This window comes from Phasianus colchicus, chromosome 6 (genome assembly GCF_987193195.1).
Source record: "Phasianus colchicus chromosome 6, bPhaCol1.hap1.1, whole genome shotgun sequence".
In the NCBI taxonomy this organism is placed as follows: Eukaryota; Metazoa; Chordata; class Aves; order Galliformes; family Phasianidae; genus Phasianus; species Phasianus colchicus.
This window is the reverse complement of record NC_143441.1, coordinates 38580480-38602793: the sequence shown is the minus strand read 5'-3', so window position 1 is coordinate 38602793 and position 22314 is coordinate 38580480. Positions and strand designations below refer to the sequence as shown.

General features: G+C 43.5%; 1 protein-coding gene across 4 annotated transcripts; it reads left to right on the top strand.

Annotated features, from left to right (window-relative positions):
• The first annotated feature begins 1665 nt into the window (after positions 1–1665).
• Positions 1666–20572, top strand: MAP3K8 (mitogen-activated protein kinase kinase kinase 8). Of its 4 annotated transcripts, none has more exons than XM_031616063.2 (9): positions 1666–1751; positions 3571–3695; positions 4600–4960; positions 7678–7842; positions 9347–9608; positions 12422–12528; positions 15942–16094; positions 16724–16970; positions 18472–20572. In XM_031616063.2, exons 2-9 carry the CDS (start codon positions 3661–3663, stop codon positions 18603–18605), a joined length of 1464 nt encoding a protein of 487 aa, XP_031471923.1. In that variant the 5' UTR covers positions 1666–1751; positions 3571–3660; the 3' UTR covers positions 18606–20572. The 4 variants fall into 4 exon arrangements, with proteins under 4 accessions (XP_031471923.1, XP_089999159.1, XP_089999162.1 ...); XM_090143033.1 differs by having other exon boundaries at positions 1689–1751; positions 2047–3695; XM_090143036.1 differs by lacking the exon at positions 1666–1751 and adding an exon at positions 1764–2128.
• Positions 20573–22314: the final 1742 nt, after the last annotated feature.

Below are 22314 nucleotides of genomic sequence, written 5' to 3'. Positions count from 1 at the left end.
TTCTTCAGCCTGCACAGCAACAGTTCTCCCAGCCTGTCCTTGTTGGAGAAGTGTTCCATCTCTGGCATCATTTTTGTGGCCTTCCTCAGGATGCACTCCAACAGGTCCACTTCTCTCCTGTACTGAGGACTCCACAACTGCATGTAGTACTCCAGGTGAGGTCTCACACTACAGAGGAAAGAGGCAGGATCACCTCCCTTGCCCTGCTTAGCACGTTTCTTTTCATGCAGCCCAGGATACAGTTGCCTTACAGGGCTGCAAGGGCTCATGCCCATATGCCGTCCACCAGTACCCCCAGGTCCTTTCCAGCAGCGCTGTATTCTATCCTTATTTCCCTCAGCCTGTACTGATAGTGGGGTTGGCTTGACCCAGGTGTAACACCTTGCACTTGGCTTTGCTGAACCTCATGAGGTTCTCCTGAACCCACTGAGCAGCCTGTCTAGGTCCCTCTGGATGACATCCCATCCCTCGGGTTTGTTGACTGCATTACACAGCTTGGTGTCATCCGCAAACTGGTTGAGGGTACACTTTATCCCATAACCTCCCTCCTTCGAGCTGCTGCTAGTTCTTCTCTAAAGGCCTCTCTCCCTTTTAGCTCTCATACAACCTTCCTTGTCCTAACTTTCCTCCATTTTGCCTTCCTCCATTTTTAGTTCATCATCTTCAACTTTCTTGCACATTTTCACAGGCATTTTTCAGCAAACACACCAAATAGCACAACTGAACAAGTTCAAACTTGACACAGAAGGTACTACGTATTTCTTAGTGGAGGTTTGCCAAAGTATTTATCACCTGTGCGTTTTGGAGGAGAAAGCAGAGGTCAGTGCTGCTGGCAGGGTTCTGCATACTCTGTCCTGGTGCTGAGTGCATCGTGGCCCCTGTGCACTCCGGAACACCACTTGTGTCATACTTTGAACTGGTCTGAATAGCAGGGGATGTACCTGTGACCTTCAGACAGGGCGCTCAGTGTGTCTGGGTAAGGAACAGAAAAGAAGCCACACATACCCCAACACTGAAGCCCTGAGGGGAGCCTGTCCCAAACATTCGTAATGAAAGCTTTGCAATGGACGCAAACAGTCCTTTATACTGCAGATAATAGACAGAAAACGCGGTGCTTGTCTCCTGGGATGGCGAGGCGGTTCCGCCCCACGGCTGCTCGTGGTGCAGGGTCGGCTGCGGTGACCAGAGGCGCCGTTCCCTCCGCGATGAAACACCGGCAGTGGCCGCGGGTCAGCACAGCCCCGCCGGAGTTACCGCCGCTGAGACGAGAAGCGCAGCAACAACTGCCAAGCTAACAATACCGGCACCCGGAGCATTTTAATCCGAATGCCGCCATCAAATCCTACACATTGTTGTCCTAAATTCCACCAGACTTCCAGCTCAACTTTTATTTAGCTAACGCTTACATCGTGCTCGCGTACCGAAGGGCGGCAGCGCTCTGGGTCGCGTGGGGCCGCGACCCGCTGTGGCAGGGCTCGCAGCGCCGCCGGCGGGACGAGACACAGCTCCCCGGGCCGCGCTCCGCCGCTGCGTGGGGTGCGGAAAACACCACGCCGCTTTTCCGAGCTCCGGCGGCGCGACCCGGCGGGGCGGCGCTGACTCCCGCCTTCCCGTAAAGCGAAATAGAAACCGCGGCCGGAGCCCGCCCCGCGCCCCGCCCGCCCCCGGGGCTTCCCGCTGCGGGCCGAGCGGCCGCGGCGCCGGCTGAGAGCGGGCGGGAGGACGGGCGGGAGGCTGCCGGCGCCCCGCAGGTAAGCCCGGCGCGGGGGGGTCGGGGGTCCTGGGCGGGCGGCACCTGCCGGCACCTGAGGTGCTGCGGAGCGGGAGGGGCAGCGGAGCCGTCCCCTGCAGGTGAGCGGCTCGGCTTCTCGGAGCTGCTCGCACCGCTGTGCGGTTGCTGCTGTTTGCAAAGGGCGGGTATGAGGACGCGTTAAGGAGATCTTTTTCTCAGAAAGATGGTTTTAAGGAAATGCCGTTCGTCATAAACGGGAAAAACAAATTCTTGGCTGGCAGACGGCTCATGTGATGGTGTTGAAATAATGACAGAATTGGAGAAGCAGTCCCGTGCTGTAGCAACTGACCTGAAAGATCAAGCTGAGATAAAACCTGAATCCTGGCGAGAACACAGGTAGAACGCTATTAGTGACGTGATTTCTCGGTGTACCTGGGTTGTGCAGAAAGACTTAATGCTTTATTTAAGCGCCCAACACAAGCGTTAGTATGGAATTGAGAGTACTGTTAGCTTCACGCTGTGGTTTGGGAACATGTTGGGACACAGAGCTTATGGAGAGCCGCGTCTGCTCTCAGCTGCACTGTGGTCTGTTGTATGAAAGTATTATCAAGGAGTGAATTAGTTTAATTGTGGCGCTCGCTTGTCTCTGCCCACAAGGGATGGGGCCTCTGGAGGCTCGTGTTTTTCTGCAGAAAGTCCCTCGGGGTTGGTGTGTAACCCAGCCTTGCTCTTCAGAAGCAGCCCCACAGTTCCCCTTAGCAGACTGGCTGATGCTTTTCTCTTTACTCCCGATAATTTGGCATCATAAAAACAACAAATAAAAGCCCAGCTGTGGGGCAAAGGCTAGAAATCTCCTCTATGATTGAGAGTAACCACTTGTAGGCTTTTAGGGCAGTAGCGTGGTAGGGTGAGATGCTAGGGGTTAGATAACAGCTTGGGCTTCTGCTAGTTCTTGTGTAGGTGTAGGCTGACAAAATGCTGACCCCTCTCAGCACCCGGCTAGATAAATACTTGGGGGTTCCCCCTCTGTGCCCTGATACTGGGTGCCAGCACGTAGACTGCAGACTGCTGAGCCCATCACAGGGCTTTGGAAAGGGGGATGTGGTACCACAGTCTCTCTCATGCCGTTTTTTGTTCTGCCCATGCCGAGTTTTCCTGTCCTGCCTCTTGAGCTTGCAGCACATGGTCTGAATTTCTCTGCCAGCTGCATCAATTTACTCATTTTTCTTCGACGTTAGAGCTGACGTAAGCATCTTCCAGCCCATGAGAAATACGTGCCGCAAAGCTTCCACGTCCTTGCGGGGACGTAAGATAGTGATCATAACCAGAAACTGTATCTGGGCAAGCTGCATTGCTTCATGACCTCGGGGGACTGAGGCTGCTGGTGGTGCCTGAGATAAATAGGTTGTGCTTATTTCTTTTCTTTTTTTCTTTTGTAAGTATTTTTTTGTTTGCTTGTCATCTTTTACTGAGAATAGGTGGTTTATGAAAAAGGGAAATGAGAGCTCTCTGAATGGGGTATGTGCTACTGGAGGAAAAGAAGATTCGTCTCTTCTTTGCTATCTTCAAGCATGAGGCAGAGAGGATAAAACTCCAGACCTAACCATGGAAAACTTATTTTGCAGTAGTACCTGGAAATCTGGGTGATCATACAGCAGCTTGACTCTTTTTAGCTGTCATCTTTTTCTGCAAAAAATCCCCTGTTATCTCACTCAGCCTTGTGATTACTACTTTTACTTTCCATGAAGCCTGTGAAACAAATGATCATATGAGCATAAACCAGTCCTTCTGCTTGAGCTGGTGTGCCATGGCTTTATTTGTTTTGCCTTTTTTAATAGACTGCAAAGGAACACTTTGAATCTATCATCGGTGGTAAATACAGGTTCAAGAAACATGACGTCTTTACCCATTATATTGAGACCTTTTTGATGATTTTGTGTGATGTAACCGGGATAAATATAAGGTAAGTTCACTTAGACATTTACGTGTTGAAAACTGTGTGTGTAAGAATATTAATGGCTGACCGTGCACATGCCTTTCACTTGGGTAGAATAACTCTGGCTCAATCTGGGAATCTGGGATGAGAAAGGACTTCTTGGGATGCTGAATCCAGTTTCTTAGATCTAAAGTCCATTTCAGCCATATGGTCGAAATGTATCTTAAAAGTTGTTAGGAATAGTACGAGCTGAACAGAGTGCTTGAAACTGCTTTAGAAGTTCATTACTTTCATAGTAACTCCATTTCTGGCTTTTTTCGTAAATTGGTAAAAATTTCAGTTCAAGTCTAATTCTAGTCAGTCATTTGCAGAAAACGTGGGTGGTGTATCTCAGCTGGTGATAGATGGTGCTTCATGCAGTGATACTAACAGGTGTTTATTACTGTGGATGCTTATTAGCTTTGCTCTGTGATCTTCTCTTTCTGGACACATCGCATAAGTTGCTCACAAAATCTTGGGGATAAATTAATATGGTATATTTATATCCCTGTTTGTCATCCATTTCCAAATAATGAGTCCTTGCAGTGGTACTGAGGGTGCTCCATTTTTGCATATCCAGCAAAACATAACTGGCTCGTGCTTCCTTACTGTGTCACCAACTCCATTGAGAAACTTTATGTAAAGTCCAAGATTGAATGATTGGAGGAGTTCACAAATAACTTCCGAAACAGGTTGTTAGTGAAGACTTTCTTCTTCTCCTCTTCACCCCTTCTACTAATTATGACTTTTCTTAATACAAAATAATTTAAAAATCTAACCATATAACGACGAACTACTTATCATTCTGATCACTTCTTTTCCTTCTTGCTTTGCTACTACAGATTCAGATGAAAAAATGTCCTCAGGTTTGTTTTATTTCTTTTTTTTTCAGGAGTGGTTTTGCAAAGTGGACAGTAATGGAGTATATGAGCACGGGTAGTGATAGCAAAGAGGAAATTGACTTGTTGCTAACTAATTTAAATATGTCTGAAGTGATAGACATCATGGAAAACCTTTATCCAGGTGGAGACCTTGCCGTCTATGAGGACAGCTTAATTACGATGTGTGAAGAGGAAAATCAAAATGAAGAACGTGCAGAATCTTTACTGTTTTGTGAGAGGGAGGTTTCTTTGATGTCCTCCGTCAAATATGGGACTGTGGAAGACCTGCTTGCTTTTGCAAATCAGGTGTCTAACACTGCAAAACAATTTAAAGGATGCAGACAGCAAGAATCTGGAATCCTCTTGAATATGGTACGTCTTTTTTCTTTTCACTTGAAAATTAGTAGGTATAGGTGTTACAAGTTATTGCTGAATCTAAGTGGAGATCACCTCCAGTCCCAGCAGTAACAGGCAGACTGTTGTTCACTGTGGAAGCTTGAGCCTGGAGGGGATCCCTAGGGACATCAGATCCAGCCCCTGCAGTCCCAGGCAGCTGTGAAGAAACATCTGCTCAGAAAGATGCAGTCTGTGTTGCATGTTGGTAGCCTGGAGATTAGAAAGCATTTCCCAGTGCTGGAGGCAAGCTTAATACGTGCAGTAAGAAAGCAAAAGCCACAGCTGTGAGGGCTTACAAGGAGCATCTGGGAGTTCTCCAGTGCCTTTGCTGATGCAGTAGCAGAGATCATTATGCACAATTCCCAAGTAAAGGTCTGGAATCTATTCTGAATTCCTTATCTGCACAAAAGGTTGTAAAATATGGTAATACAAGGAGAAAAGGTGTTTAACATCAACAGCAATGTTCAGAAATACAATATTATGTAATATCACACAATACTAAATGCAAGCATAGATGCGGTGTCTTGGGAGATGTTAATTATTTTTTTTCCTAAAATGACCTTTGTTCTACAAACACCTATAGATATTACTGTCATTGAACTGCTAGTAAAAATTAATTGCTTTTGAAACAACCAATCATGAAATGGAAGTTTATTCATATATTTTTGTCCTACTGTTTTGTTTTCTTAATATATTCTAGATCGGTCATCTAAAATTCTTGCATGCAGTGTGTTTTGTACATGAGCATTCATTGCTTGAGGCTTGACAGTTTCTTAGGTGTGAAACAGCAAAGAGTAATGTGTTATCCTGATTTTGAGGGAATATTGCAAAATGGTCACTTTTTGAATTGTAACATTGAAATGACAATTACTAATATTCAGTGTTTCCTATACTAAGGATAGGCACTGCTTTATGTGCTCAGAGTTGTTTTGCTTGGATATTATTTCTATAGATGCATGCAATTGGTATGAACCAGGTGTTATTAGGTGCGTGTGACTCATTGAGCAACTGAGGACTGAAGGCAGGGCCTTACCAATGGGTACATTTCAATAGGCACAACTGCACTGTATGTAGCTGCTGCTCTTTAGCCAAGGTCAGGAGCATTCCTGGCTGTCTGCTTATCCCACAGACTGCAATGTGAAGGGCCTCCGAGTGCCCAGGCTGAGTTTCTTTAAGCTGGAAGACGGCAGTGTACAGCCACAGGAGAATGTTCAGTTCACAATGTCAGGCAAGGATCTAGTCTGATGCGAAGCCTGCTGAAATGCGAATAGTGTGCTGTTCGTTGATCTCTTTTGTTCTGCAGATCCACCCTGTATCCATGTTGCTTACCAGGACAGTTGTAACACATGCAGATTAACTAGTTTCTGCCTGTGAAACATAGAAGTGCGTAGGGGAGGTGCAGGAGCTGGTACAATTTTTGCCTTGCTTTTAATAAGCATGAGGAAAACTTATTCTGCTCATCCTGAGCAAAGCACTTGTATTAAAAAAGCACCCTCCACATCAATTAAGAACTTAACCTTCCAAAAGTTAACTAAGAATGAACTTATTTCACGTGTTTAAATACTAGTCACAAGAGCCAGCTTTAGCGGTGAAGATGATACTTTCCTAAATCAAAACCACCAAGGTAAAGCACAGACTCTGTGCGTGACATCTTAAATCTAAAACCAGTAATCTTCTGAGATGTTGTTATCTTAGAAAGGGCTGCAGAAGAGCTGAGCACGGTGAGACCATGTGACAGACAGTGATAAATATCTTTGATCTACTTTTATATGTCTTTAAGCATCTTGGTTACCTATCAGTAAACAGGTTACAATATTCTGCTTACTGGTGATGCTGTATATCCCGATTTAATAAGAAGCATATTTGCTGGAAAGATTAGTGCTGTTTTAGCTAAGAGAATATGAAGAGACTTCAGAACCAACGTCAAACCTAAAGCAAGTCTTGCATCACTGCAGTTAGGAGTTTAATCTCTGGCATGTGCAGAGGGAGGGCGCTCTTCCAAAGGACGATTAAGAGCGAGATACTGACTTGGATGCTCAGGACTACTTTCTAGAGGAGCCTCCTTGCCCTTGTGGCAGTGCAGAGACCCAAGGCTCTCTATACATGGCCACCTAAAGAAGATAGTGTGACTCCTGGTCACTTTTAAGCTACAGTGTAAAACTGCAGGAAGGTAGCTGGTGAAATCGCAGCAGACTTCTTCAACTGCTTAGTAAGTAGCAGAAATTCTGATACAAGATGGAAAATTGAAATTCTTCTAGCAGTCCATTTGATATTAGGAAATGCTGAAACTCTTGCTCACATCATAGAAGATAACCTGTGAGTAACAGCTATGTGGCATAACAAGTTAGCAGATTGCAGGAAGGGCAAACATGTGCAGGTAAATCTAATAACAAGAGGTGGGTAATTTCATTAAACCAGCTGCTGTTGTTGTTTCAAGACAATTAATTGCAACTTACACTTTGTGAGTTAGTCACTTGAGAGAAACGTGGATGCCTGGGCTGTGAATGGATGCCACACCTCACATGCTGTTCCCATTTGGTGTTTCTAAATAAAGACTGCTGAACAGATTGCGTGCATTGTGTACATACATAAGCAATGTATATTTTTTTCCATCCCATGTATAAGATTAATTAGACTTGATGTAGTTTTAACTTCAGTGTGATTTATTATTTCATTGTAACTTAACTCCACAGATCACTCCCAAGAATGGCCGCTATCAGATTGACTCGGATGTGCTCCTGTTTCCTTGGAAGCTGACTTACAGGAATATTGGCTCTGACTTTATTCCGCGAGGAGCTTTTGGGAAGGTATACTTGGCCCAAGATAGAGAAACCAAGAAACGGATGGCATGCAAACTGGTATGTTAGTTCAGGAGCTTTATCTGTGTGCAGATACTGTGTGACATGGAGCATGTAGTATATTTTTAAATGTGTCTGCATTACATTCCACTACTAGGCTGAATATTGCCTGTGTTCTGTTGGCCTACATAAAGCAAGAGAAATGGATGTTTTTAATTGTTAGCTTGTTTTCAGCCTTGAGACTTGAAAAGTTTAAGCACTGTGGAAGTGTCTGGAAGCCTGTATAGCTATCCTGTGGGCAGGCCTGCTACCCCCTGCAGCTGTGCCTGGGGTAAAGGGAAGAATTTATGCTTGTCCTTCAGTGGCAGTAATGTATCAACATAGAATCATGTGTCTGCTGGAGATGAGAACAAAACCCTGTTGCTGCAGATGATTCTGGGATTTCACCCTTCAACTGAGGCTTTCAAACATGTGTTTTTGTTACTCCAATGGCGTTTATGTCTGAGTGACCTCAGATTATGTGCAGATCCCATGGTGTTTTGAACACTAACTTAGCATAAAGTTGAGAGATGTCTCTAGGGAATTGCTGACCACCCCTCTACGTTAATGCAAGCCTGTGTTTTCTGATAACGTCACCTCTCAATGAACTATTCTGAATTGAGGGTCAGCAAAAGCTCAGGTGGTATATTTGTCTATACCCCACCACTTGTGAATAAGTACCTGCCTTCTATGTGCAACAGAATAGGCAGGGAGTTGCATGTCCTGCCCTTCTGCCAAACATATGGGCCTAGAAAAGGATTTAGTTTGTCTACATAACCCACTGCAGGGTCAAAGTAATCTAATGTTTCTTAATGTGCAAAAAGTATTTCTCACTGCACTAAAATTATTAGTGTGTTAATTGCTTCACAGCCACAAGCCTGAGGGGCAGAAAATAAAAAGAGTGATAATAGCCTTCCTGAGTATAAGCAAACGTTGCCCATTGCTTTAATAATCTGCCATCAGTACTTTTAAAATAAAGTGTTGCTGAGTGCTCACTTTAAAGCGGACTTCCTTTCTCTGAAGTCGTAAAAGAAGGCTGATAAGGAGTTAAACAAGGTCAGTAATGGTGTGGAGCGCTGTCAGTCTGCAGACTGTGCTGAGCATTGTTGTGCGGCAAGCACTGATCCACATGTCAAAAGGATGTACAGCTCTCGTAGAGCAGATGAGACTGCACAAAGCTAGCTGAAAAAGCAGTGGGATTTTTATCTCCTTCACCAGGAAGTTTGCATAGAGCTTTTGCGTAACAACCACCCGTTTTTGACGGGAATAACTCTTGCTACATTGCTTTTTCTGGAAGACTGCACTTTTTATTAGGGCAAGATGCCAAAAATTCTCTTATTTTTGAACAGGATGTATCTGGATTAGAAAGGAATAAAGCACAAAATCAAAATAAAACTTTGTATTTAAACAAGTAGTTAAGAGCCCTTTGCTTCCTTCTTCCATTTTCATCTATAGGAAAACTAACATTAGTATAAATAACCTGGGTTTTGAGCTGCTTTTATGTGGTTCTGTTTCCACCTCCTAGGTGCCAGTGGAACAGTTCAAACCATCAGATGTAGAAATACAGGCATGTTTCCGTCATGAAAACATTGCTGAATTATATGGAGCTATTCTGTGGGATGAGACCATCCATCTCTTCATGGAAGCTGGGGAGGGAGGATCTGTCATGGAGAAGCTGGAGAGCTGTGGGCCTATGCGAGAATTTGAAATAATTTGGGTGACAAAGCATATCCTGAAAGGCCTCGACTTTCTCCACTCCAAAAGGATTATCCATCATGATATCAAACGTAAGTGTGCTCGGTTCCTTGGGGGTGCTCTCTGTTCCAGATCAGGGTGGGGCTCTCCTAAAAGCCTGCTACAGAGGTGGGGTGCATAGCCTTGCATCACAGGAACGGAGAAACTGGATCATGCCAACAAATAACAAGGTTGGGTTCTTCAGATAAGTTATATACACTATTTATTGCTATGTTAATGGAGAGGATGATTCAAATGTCATCGGTCCTTTGCCTTTCTTGAGCAATACAGATTTGAAATAAAAATTAAAAGAAGTTTGAGCAAAATTATCAGAGTGCATTAAGCCAGAACTTCTTTCCTTGGAAATTTGCCCTAAATATTTCCTTTCATAGAATCATAGAATGGCTTGGGTTGGAAGGGACCTCAAGGATCTTCAAGCTCCAACCTCTCTGCTGCAGACAGGGCTCCCAGCTTCCACATTTAATACTAGACCAGGCTGCCCAGGGCCCCATCCAACCTGGCATTGAACACCTCCAGGGATGGGGCATCCACAGCCTCTCTGGGCAGCCTGTTCCAGCACCTCACCTCATGCTCTTGGTAAAGAACTTCCCCCTGACATTCAACCTAAATCCTTCCTGTCTTCTTCTTATGCCTGCTTTTAGTAGTTCTGTGCCTGTATGTGGCTGTTCCTCAACTAAATACATAATTTCTATTGTTTTTTTTTCTTTTAACAATTATTTCAAATTTCAACTTGTTTTTAAAATCCCCTGGGCATTAACTTGTGTAAATCATCAAAATATATTGATATTAAAACTAAAATTATTGGAATCATATTTAATTGCTTTATCATACAGCATTAATTTAATATTGAATACTATTCCTCCAGTATCTCCTCCTCACTGCAAACAGATAAAATCTGCCTGCCACTCTAGTAAGAGTGTTACTAATTAAAACATTTCATCTGCAAGTTTATTTTTTCTTAAAGTAGATTTTTTTTCTGTGTGTGTAGAATAGAAATATTCAACTTAAGTGTTAGAATAATTAGTTGACAGGATGATTATCAGGAATTACCAGTGCCTTCTGGAACAGGTTGCTAGGAGAGATGGTGAATGCCCCATCCCTGGAGACACTGAAGTTCAGGCTGGACCCTGAGCACCCTGATCAAGCTGTAGGTGTCCCCGTTCCTTGGAGGGGAGTTGGACCAAATGACCTTTAAAGGTTCCTTCCAACTCAAATAGTTCTGTTATTCTGTTACATTAGTAAAAGGTTTATTTGGAATACTACCCAGTGCCCTGCCTCAGAAAAAGTACCCATACATCTGATTTCTTCCTGATTAATCCTCTTCTATTGAGTCCGTCATGCTGACATATGGGGGAATTGGGATTTTAGTGAGAGAAAGGCTTCCTTGAGCTAAGAAGGAGGAACCACTTTCTGTTGGATTTTAGCAGTAGATCAGTGGGTTGTTTTAACCTTTCATTGGAAAGCTATTAAATCACGAGAGCTGAGTACAAGGGGACAATCACCTCCCTGCTCCTGCTGCCAGCTATTTCTGATACAAAACAGGATGCCATTGGCCTTCCTGGCCACCTGGGCACACCGCTGGCTCATGTTTAGCTGAGCATTGACCAACACTGCCAGGCCCATTTCTTCCACGCAGTCTTTCAGAAACTCTGCCCCAAGCCTGAAATGTTGCCTGGGCTTGCTGTGGCCTAATTGAGTGTAGGGTCAGCGTTGGGCTTTTTCAGCTGTTTCAGACAAGAAATGAAGCAGAGCTGTCCCTCTCTTCCTGTGTCCTGACAAGAAGCTGGAGTTGAGTGCAGTCCCAAGGAGGCAGCAAAGCTTGCTGCGTTTATTGGAATGCTGCATTCTGCATGATTTTTTATGTGTTGTGTAAAATCGGTATCTTCATAGTTATACTTAAAAATACTGATTTATTCATTTATTCATAGCACTTGTAAGTAGGCAGTTTTCTGGGAGATTACTTGAGGAATCAGTATAGTGCAATGAAATTCCGTTTCTTCCCACTGTATGGTCACGGCAGGCACTATCAAGATGGGAAATGACCTGACTTCACTGTTTGCTTTGGGGGGAAAATATATTTCTCTTGCATAACTTGGAGACTTGTCTGTGGCTGCAGAAGAAATGGATAAGAATTTCTCAAGCCTTAAAAAGAAGCATTACGTTCATAAATATTTGATCAGAAATACAACTGCAAAGAAAGCCTCTGGGTATGCTGTGCCTTAGGCAGAGTTTGATGAAGGAAAGTGAATGAAGCTCCTAGATAGTGCTGCAATTCAGACAGGGAACTCTCTGCCCTTTCTTACTTTTACATTTATCTTCTTTCATTATGCTGAGCCACTGTTGCTGACAGGTATGGTGGCTGTAGAGGAGCCTCAGTTCTTATTTATTTTGCTAGTGTTAAGAAATCCCTTGGTGACCATAGTTTTGTTGTCTGTAGCAATAGCTGCACAGTGTGCTCGCAATTCTGGAGACAGGAAGGCTCTTCAGAGCAAGCCAGGAGACTGGCTGTGCAAAGATCTTCATCAATCCCCCAGCGTGATCCTTTGCCCTCAGCCATTTTCTCTGTTTCTCACTCTATTTTATTTTTGTTTTGTTTTGTTAGAAAAATGACCAGACATTAATTTCTTCTTTTAAGCAAACCAGTCTTGCTTGATTTTCTGAGATATAATTAAAAATTGGTCTTGGATCACTAACAGACATGTTTTGGCTAGCAGAAGAACTGGCTGTTGGGACTGGTTGTGCTGGCCTCCTGTTTCAGGCAAACATCCAAATGAAACAGTCACGTTGTGAAATAAATGCCCAACATGCTAGAACCTTAAATGCCACTTTTTTGTTTTTCTTTTAGCAAGCAACATTGTGTTTATGTCAACTAAGGCCGTGTTGGTGGATTTTGGCTTAAGTGTTCAAATGACTGAGGACATTTACTATCCCAAAGACCTTAGAGGAACAGAGGTAAGACATGAGGGACAAAAATCTGTGTGTTGTATCACTCCTATTACTGTGATGCCCACATTCAATTTTGGAGCTTGAGTGTAAATACATATATTACTTGATGTTAATATTTGTTTTGTAAGTTTTTAATGTTTTGGGTTTTTTTTGTTATTGTTGGTGGTGTTTTTTTTTGAACTTGCTGAGTGGAGAGTCAGGTGTTGCACTTTGAAAGCTGTGTTAGCTTCCCTGCTGTCCCACTTGTTAGTGATTATTCAACCTGAAGTCAAGGAGGAAGTCAGGATGCTCTGAAGCCAAATGAAGGAACAGTGCTGGGGAGGGTGGTTTGCAGCACATCAGCTGCTGGTCAGAGATGCTTCAGACTGGAATTTAGTTCTTTGCTTGGTCAAAGATTTCTCCTGAGATAGCAGCTATTGACTGGGGTGACCTGCTCAGCACTCCACCTTTGAAACCACAGAAACAACAAACCTGTGGGTTCATTTCCCACGTGTCTGTAGTCCTTATGTCCTATGGAGATTGTGTACTGCGTGGTTGATGATTATCTGGTAAAATGCTTAGGTGTTACAGCAAAGGAGGCAGGGGCTTTTAAACGTTCTCAGTGACTTGGACTCTGAACACGCAGAGAGGTCCTGCTCACCACTTGAGCACTCTCATACCAAAGTGTTTCCAGACTGGCTATTTAGCAAACAGCCAAGCAGCAGCAACTAGCTTGGATAGCTGCTACAAATGGGCCTTTGCTTGCTTTCTGTTGCCAGAGGAGGCTGTTTACAGGAAACATTCCAGCTAAACTCTTGGCACTTACTATTTTGATGCTCTTTCACAGCATAGGCATGTGTGTGGAGGAGATACTCATGTAACTGACAGAGAGCATCTTGCTTCCTTGGAAGGGTAGGATAAACTCATATTTCACAGAATGCCAAGCTTGTTTGATTTTTGTTTTCAGAATATTTGGGAAAATACTCAGATATTTGTGTTGTCAGAGGAGTTAAGAGTTTAAAATGTTTACTGTATTGAAAGTGATGTGCTTTCTGGCACTTAATGTATGTGCTTTGATCATTTGTGTGGGTGCGTGCATGCTATTAATAAGAATCAAAAAAAAAGGGGGGGAGGAGGAGGGGACATGACAGAAAAAATGAGATAAAAGGCCTGGTGTATAATTTCCCAAGGATAGAGTTGTTTTAGATATGCAGTTTGCAGGTTTGTGGAGGAGGTGATGGTCCAACCCTGGCTGTTGGAGGACAGGTCAAGATAATGTTGGGAAGCACAACTGTGAAAAACACTTCTTCCCTTTCAGAAAGAAAAATGAGTTTGCACTGTTGAGCACCTGCAGTCATGCCCACAGAAAGCAGACAGTCCATGCAGCTCTAAAACATGCAGGGTCCTGTGGTGTGCTGTATCCTACAGAGTGGTGTAGAGGGGCAGCTGGTTTTCCGAACTGGCCATCCTGGTGCTCTGCTGCAGCACGCTGGGTGACAATTAGGCTGTGGAGAGATTACTGGGAAAAGAGATGCTCAAATTCCAGTCAAAGGCTTACAGGAACATTGTGAATGCTAGCATATGAGGTTTTTGTGCTCACAAGACCCACAGCACTCATGCTGGGCTTTGTGGAGTCCAGTCATTCGCAAATGCCTTCTTCAGATTCACAGTACTGTTTTCTCATCATTTCTTCCATGTAAGATCTTATCTCTTGTTCCAAAGTCCTCCTGAGCTTTACACCTCTGTTACGCAGCCTTAAGAAGTGGTGCAGCTGTTGTCCAGGAGGGCTGTTTCTGCATGTGGCTGTGTAATGACCTCCCCTCGTTAGGTCTGTATTGCTGCCATACAGATTCCTTCATAGGAACTGCCTGGCTCCTCTTGCACTGGTACTGGCTGCGGCTGGTTTCCACTCGGGAGGCCGCAGTTGGAGTTAGCGTTCTCCTCTGAGGGTGTAAGCACTAACTACGTACTGCGCCATGCTTCTGTCACTGTGTTAAATTGCACAAGCTTCAGCTGCAAATATTGCTGAGGTTATTTAAATATTGAGGGTGTGGCTAATTTGCAAGAATGCTAAACTAAAACTAGCACAGTGTTTAAAAAAAAAAGGCTGATATGGCTGGGTCGCCAGCCCAGCAGCAGAGAGCAGTGGCAATGGGACAGGATTGGGGGTTATGCTGCCCACCTTGGTGGCAACTGAGCTCAAGGCCAGACAAAATCAGTCTGAAATCACAGTGTGGGTGCACATCTCGTATTTGCTTTTTGTCCTTGTGCAATTGGGGTGTGTCTTGACCTTTCTCACACTCTGACTGTAACTGCAGACAGGTTATACTTCCAGCATCCTTTTTCCTCAAGAAAGTAGCTGCTTTTCGTCCGTACAGATTTCACTGTGGTTGCATTGTTTGCATTGTACACAGTTGTAATTACTTATTTCATAAAAGTGGGATTCTGTTCTTTGGTCTTTGTGAGACTTAATTGTGGCAGATGCCTCTTTCTACCGCAGCTTTGAGGAAGGCAATGGACAGGAGTCAGTAGCAGCTCCAGACGTGCTCCTGTGTGCGTGCTTCCAGTCCACAGCTCTGGTTGCAGATGTGAAGTGTGATTTACTGGGAAATATTCCATGGTATTTGCGTGAGCCTTACGGCCATTCTCCATCTGGTAGCGAGCAGGCCAGCGATGTGGCGATGATTTAACTTCCTGCCCTTGTCTCAGTTAATGGCTTTTAATGTGATTCTTTGTGGCGGGGTGGCATGAACTAATTAAAGATCTGTTTGGCTCCTTTAGAGGGCAATTGGATGAGGGAAAAGTGGAAACCAGGAGCGACAACCAGGACAGCTCAGTGCTGAAATCTTCCCCCTGCGCATGGCCAGGTGCTTGGCAGTGGTGGGCAGCAGTGCCTCTCACACCCCAGTTCTCACCCCAGCTTAGCTGGCAGGGAGGTGCCCTCAGAGTGCTTCAACTGCTCTGACAAAGCTCAGCTTTTCTGTGGAAAATTTTGGATGGAAACCGTAACTTGGATGGCAAGGAATTTCTGGTTTAGGAATTAGTTTTAGGAATTTCTGGTTTAAAAAGAAATGGGAGAGAGACGCTTGCCTTAACAACTGCTCTGGGGATTGGTCGCACAGCAGGAGCTGACTTTTAATCTGTGCCTTGTCTTCAACCTGGCTTGTGCCTCGCTGCCCCATTTCTTAGGGTGGTGCCCCACCGTGCTGGTTATTGGATGATGAGTGGAGAGAAGACTAAGAAAGCCAGTTCTGTCCTAACAGTTGTGTATTGTTCAGTGTAACAGAGCAGAAAATCTGTTCCCCAGCTGGTGCTTGGTTTCTAGGCTGCAGGTATCAGAGGGATTTGTCGTGTGTGTGTTTCAAATCACAGCATATCATGACTGGTCATTGCTTATTGTTTACCACTGCTGATAGTCTTTTTTTTGCTATTCTTCACAGATTTACATGAGTCCTGAAGTTATCCTGTGCCGAGGCCACACAACCAAAGCAGACATCTACAGCATGGGAGCTACTATTATTCACATGCAAACTGGCATTCCGCCCTGGGTGAACAGATATCCTCGGTCTGCATATCCATCCTACCTGTATATTGTGAGTGCCCTTAGAAAAACCATCTCTCTGCTTCCATTGAAGGGGTTCTTATACTCTTGTTGGGAAAGCTTCAGTCATACAAAGACTGTCAAAATATTTGTCAGAGAGATGATATCATCCTTTTTGCTTTGGGGGAGGGAGGGAAGAAGTAAGTTTTGATCATTTAGTGGAAGGCTGAATCTCAGCTGGAGTAATCTCTGTGGTTTTGTTACAAGTTGACGGGCCTTGGGCTTCCTGCAAGAACAGGGATAGAACAGGGTGAAACTTGATTGGAACAAGTTCGTCTCTGTCCTGCTGCTGGTCTGTTTTGCTTAGAAGCTGCAGATAAAAACAGAGCTTGATTCTATAGTTCACATGCTGTGGTACAGAAGTCTGGTGAATTTGTGTTGCACTGGATTTTATACTTGGAATTGCTTTGAGTTTTAAAATTTATGATAAAATCTGACAAAAAGGTGGATTTTCTGTTGTTACATATTATGTTCTACTTGATTGTACTAGCTTGGAGAGGTGGTAAGTTGTAAATGAGGAATTCCCGGACCACCAAGATGATGATTTGTGACTACTTTTTCCATTATTTTTGGAGTAACTGTATCAATGGTCTTTTTTTTAAATTATTATAATTCCAACAGATACACAAACAAGCTCCCCCTTTAGAGGACATTGCTGAAGACTGTAGCACTTCCATGAGGGAGCTGTTAGAAGCAGCTCTAGAAAGGAATCCTAACCATAGACTGTCTGCAGCAGAGTTATTGAAACATGAAGCTTTACACCCACCCCCAGAAGACCAGCCACGTTGCCAGAGTTTGGACTCAGCACTGTTTGAAAGGAAAAGACTACTTGCAAGGAAGGAGCTGCAGTTGCCAGAAAACATTACAGGTAAATAATATCAGCCTTACCTTGCACTTTGTAGATTTTACATTATGTCAAACTTCAGCTTGACAGGTGTTTTGAAATGAGCTAAACTCAAAAAGCTTCTGGAAGAAGATCAGTAGAAATCCTGATCAGATTAGGTCAGAAGCAGCACTCATTAGGTGATGTGTAAAACACTCATTGACTTCAGCAGGAGAACATAGCCTGAATTCTGCAGCTCCAGAAGAATTGGCTCATGAAAAGGCCCTGGCAGTTTTTCATTAAGTATAGATTGCTGTCCCAAGATGACTAAATTCATCCCTGTATTACAGGGGTATGTGTCAGTGATTTGTCTTTCAACAAGCAAAGTTTCAACAACTGCCATGAAAATAAATACTTTTTGCCTCCTTAAAGATAAGCCACACACAAAATCTAACTGTAATGATGCTGTCAACAGCACAAGCCCTTTGTTTTCAAAATGGTAATGACTCTAGGATGGAATTCAGCTCCCTCATGCATTGATAATTGCTCTATGAAGGATAACATATGAGCCAGATAAAAAACAAACAAATAAAAAAGCCCAAACAAAAAAATATGTGGCCTCAGATAGTATCAAGCCCAAGGGAATTTTGGTGTCAAGCAACTTGCTAGCAGGCTTCAAAATGCTTTTCTTCTACTTCTAAAATATGTTATGATCACCCTGATAAAGGGCATTTATAAAATGAGCCCAGACAAGTGGTTCATTTAATTGCACTAATTATTTGAAGAGATACCTGTGCAAAATTTTGGGTGCTCTAATGAGTAACTGTTGAAATGAAACATTTAAAGTAATCACTGCCTTTACATCTATAGTGGTGTTGCTCCTTCTGGATTTTGCCTCATGGGTGCATAATCCTATGACCAGCACAGGCTATCTCAATCAATTCTTTTGAAGATGAAAGAATATTTGGCCATTACACTGGAACTCTAATTTAGGTGCCTGAGATTCCAAGACACTCATTGCACAAGTATTTAGGGGAGTTCTACAGCTGCAAAGTTTCTTCAGACCTTGACTTAAAAGAAAATAATCTGAGACAGACAGTCCCAGGTTTGTTCTATACTGTCACAAAGAGGATGTCGTTTACTTAAATGAAAATTCCCCTGTAATGAAGGGGAATTCTCGACTGTCAGAAAACTAGCAGTTTTTTCTTGTACCAAACTCTCCTTTAGCACTGTGGCCCAGAGAATGAGGAAGCTCTGTCTAGCTGTGCCAGCAGATAGGGTTTTTTGTAGCAACTGAGCACACTTGCTATTTGCAGTAGCAAGCTGCTTACTTTTCTTTGTCCTGGATTTATGGGTTGATTTATTATCTTTCATTTTATTTTATATGAGATATATTTTATATTGGCTTTAAAAATGAAGCTTTCTAAACCACAAACAAATAAAAGCAAATGTTAGGCTAATCATTCCAATAATGCCTTTAACTATGAAATTGCATTGATGCAGCTATTTGTGCAATAATGTTCTGCTTTGTGTCTTTTCTTTTTAGATTCCTCATTGTGTACTGGGAGCATGGAGGAGTCAGACCTGGTAAAGAGGCAAAGATCACTTTACATAGATCTTGGAGCTCTTGCTGGTTACTTCAATATTGTTAGGGCACCGCCAGCATTAGAATATGACTGACCCAGTAACATTTTCTATCAGCAAGTCAGAAATGGACCTCTACCTCTTAAAACTTGATTTTAAGACTTGATTTTCAAATTTGTACATAAAAATATCGCCACTGTAGGCTGTAAAATGTGAATAGTTTATAATTGCACAGATGATTAAGCTAAACCCTTAGGGGCTCTGATAAGCTGATCTCAAGCAATGCTATTGGTGCATCTACTGGCTGACCAACAAGAAGACAACACAAAGAACACTGCAGGGAATGTCTTATTCTGGGAGACCTTCCTGTGCTGGGCCTTTACACTTTTGTAAAGTTTATATGATATGCTTGCAAGTATTGCCATAAAAAAAAAAAAAAAAAAAAAGAGCATGTGGGCCATAAGATCAGGTCTATCTGAGCTGTCCTTAGTGAAAACCTTCCCCCCAAAAGTCTTTTTTCAGTCTTGAAATCTGGCCAGTCTCTGGTCGTTCTCAGTGTAAATTAGGAGCTTTCTCAAGCTGAGCTAGTTTCTATATCAGGTGTCTCTGGAGTCAAAGCATCACTTGGTTACAGATGTGTTTTAGCTTTGTATCTTCCCTGTCCCCCTGCTCCTTGGGCAGAGAGAGTATCTGGCTGTATCTATTAGCTCTGGGAGTGGCACAGCAAGTTGGCCCTGGCTCCACCAGCTTTCAATGTTGCAGCTACTGCAAGGTTATCTCAGCTAGTTTTCAAGGGTAGGGCAAGTGTTAGTTCATATTGGTAACAGTGGGCAATCTCCAGTCTCTTGCTTTTTAATGCTTTAAACTTGTGTATGATTGGCGTGAGTGCTACGGTTTGGAAAGCGTGTCATTAGTGAGTGACAAGCTGTGTTTATGTTCCTATGGAAATGGAATTATATTGCTCTTGCTGTGCCTCATACATTTGAAACACGATGTTTTGGATGATAGTAAAACTATGCAAACTGCATAGTTCTGTACATCCCATGGGATGAGAACGTAAACTTTTATAAAACTCTCTTTGATGCTTAGGATGACTCTTTTTAAGCATTTTTGTTAAAATGGCATACTATGTATGTTGTACACTGAATCTTTTCTGAAGCACAGTCTCTTTTTCATACATCCATTATTTAATGCTGCTCCTTTCTAACATGTAATCTTAAACAGATTATTTCCAGTTTGATACTGATACGGTCAAATGAATAAATCCAGCTCAGTGCCTTGAGAAGTGGTCACTGTGTTCTTTGCTCTTTGAAAGCAGTGTGGGGCTGTGACCCTGTATGTCTCCTTCCATGACCCAGTTACACTACATGCATTGTTCCACATGCTGAAGTGTTGGGTGGAGGGTGCTGTTAACAGATTTTGGGCTCAGAACAGGCAATTAATGCTTCTGACAAAATCTCACTCTTGGAACACAACACTCCTTCTGGACTGCCTGAATCTCGCACAGCAGATGTGTGCAACATGCAGCACTTAAGTTCTGATGGTAATTTCTGCAAAAAAAAAAAAACAAAAACAAAAACCAAAAAAACAAACAACCATTTGGGAATAGTCATGCTGCCCAACGCTGGCTGCAAATCTCTAGATGGCCATCTGCTTTGAGGAGAGCTGTGTAAGGAAGTCCCCTTCATATTTACATTGGCTGCAGCTATCAGGACATTTGGGGATCAGATTTCCAGTGTAGCTGACTTAAAGAAGAAGCGCCATAATGGTTTGGATACTCACATTTTTCTTGAGAGAACAATTTTCAATTTTCTGATACCTTGCTGCTGCCTTTTGATTTCTGAGATTTACAGAACCAATAGGAAACGGCTTTAGGTGGTGGTGAGTTTAAAATATGTTCCCCGGTTTCCATTGTATAAAATTAAGATGTTTATCATTGACAAATAGTGGCTGGATGTTATGCAAGTGCTTATCAAGTGCTAAGATACTGCAAAAGTGAGGTGTGTATAAGAATTAAAGGTTGCAAGGAAACTTTTACTATTGCTTGAAAAATGTTATGCTGAATTTTTTGCTTGTTTTTTAATGTGATCTTCCTGTATGATAAACACCTCTTCAGAGGCCTCATACACAACCAACAAATGGCTGTTCACGTACACTAAACACCAAGCAGTGCTGCTGGCACTGAGAACTTTCTAATAGCTGAGGACGATATTTTGGATGAGCTGCAGGCTAAGCAGGGATTTCTCTCCAGAATGATGCATTGCATACCGTATCTCTCAGGAGTACCCCACAGGGGTTGTTCCCCATGAACTTGAAGCAATGGAATTGGAGAGATGATGGGGAAGGAATGAAAACGGTTGGACTAGATGATCTTATAGGCTGTTTCCAACCTTGTGATTCTATGATTTGTGATTCTATGAAAAGCTGTGGTAGGAACACTGCCACCCAGGGGGATGGCTATTGTGTCCCATGCAGTGGGATTCTGCCAGCAGGTTGCCTTTGTGCTAATTCCTAGTGTGTCATTTCATTTTTACCTGTGAGGAGACTGACTTCAGTTGCAGAGGAAATTAAGTGTGTAGAGAACACACTGCTCTGGGTTGCACCTAGTGATAGGAATAGAAGAGCCAGCAGTCAAGTTTGTCCTGAGATCAACCTGAGACCGAAGCCTCCACTGCTGTCCTCTGCAGAGTTTCCCTATGCTCTCTCTCAGAGCCCTGCAGGAGCATTTGGATGATGCAGAAATAAGGGTTTTCTTGCCTGGCTTCTCTGATACCTGTTCCCTTTAAACAAGCACCAAAGCACTGTTGGGAGCCAGAGCATCCATTTCTCTTCTCTGAGAAAAGCTCAGCAAGGTGCATTTCTAAAACCATCCTCATCCAAAGCTAGTAATTGGAACAATGCATAAACAACTCCTTTATAAACTGCGTGCCAACAAAACTCAACAACGCCCCAAAACTTCAGACAGACCATGGGAGTGGCTCATTACGATCCTGGGCTGTGCTCATGCTACTTCAGGAACAGCCCTGCTGCATGGTGCTGGGGCACAGTGACTCACCGGGGAGGAGACAAGTGGCCACCCCACAACTCCCACAGCTGGCAATGCCTGTGCAACGTGGGCAGTGGGGTGCTATCGTTGCAGGAAGGTGAGCTCGTCTGTGGCAAATGGAAGTCCTCAAAATGAGTGTGAGAATTCCCACTGCCAGGCTTTTCCCATCACCCCTGCCTGCATCTCTCCCTTCCCACATCACTCACCCTCCCTTGGCACTGCGGGTGTTACTGTCTCATGCAGTTAGCCATAAGCCATTTCCAGGTACACGCTGGGTTATTTTCAGGGAAAATCGAAAAAACTTATGTGTAAAGTAGGAACTTTCAAGCAAGGCAGGCTACCTCTTGGAGGCAGACTGACTTCCCCACAGAAATATGAAAACATACTTGGCTGCAACACATCAATAACTCATCTTGCCAAAAGAGCAACACTTCAGGGAAGGGAAATGACACAAATAACGACAAAAAGTCTCAGGAAGTTCTGGCTTACTTTGTACTTTTATGCAACTGCTACCACAGCCAGGATTTGTTTTCCAGCTGTGCAGCAGTTCTCCAGCATTGACTGCAGAACCATCTCTTCACTGCCCGTGTAATGCACGTGAATAAGCACGTCTGATAAGAAGGCAGAAATGAGATAGAAGGAGGAAGCCTCGAGGTGTGTCACTGTGCGTGCATACCTTACGGAGAGGCCTGGTATTTCCTCCTGCACCCATTAACTTGTACGTGGGGCCAGAACATTCCTGCCTCAGTGATGAGTGTG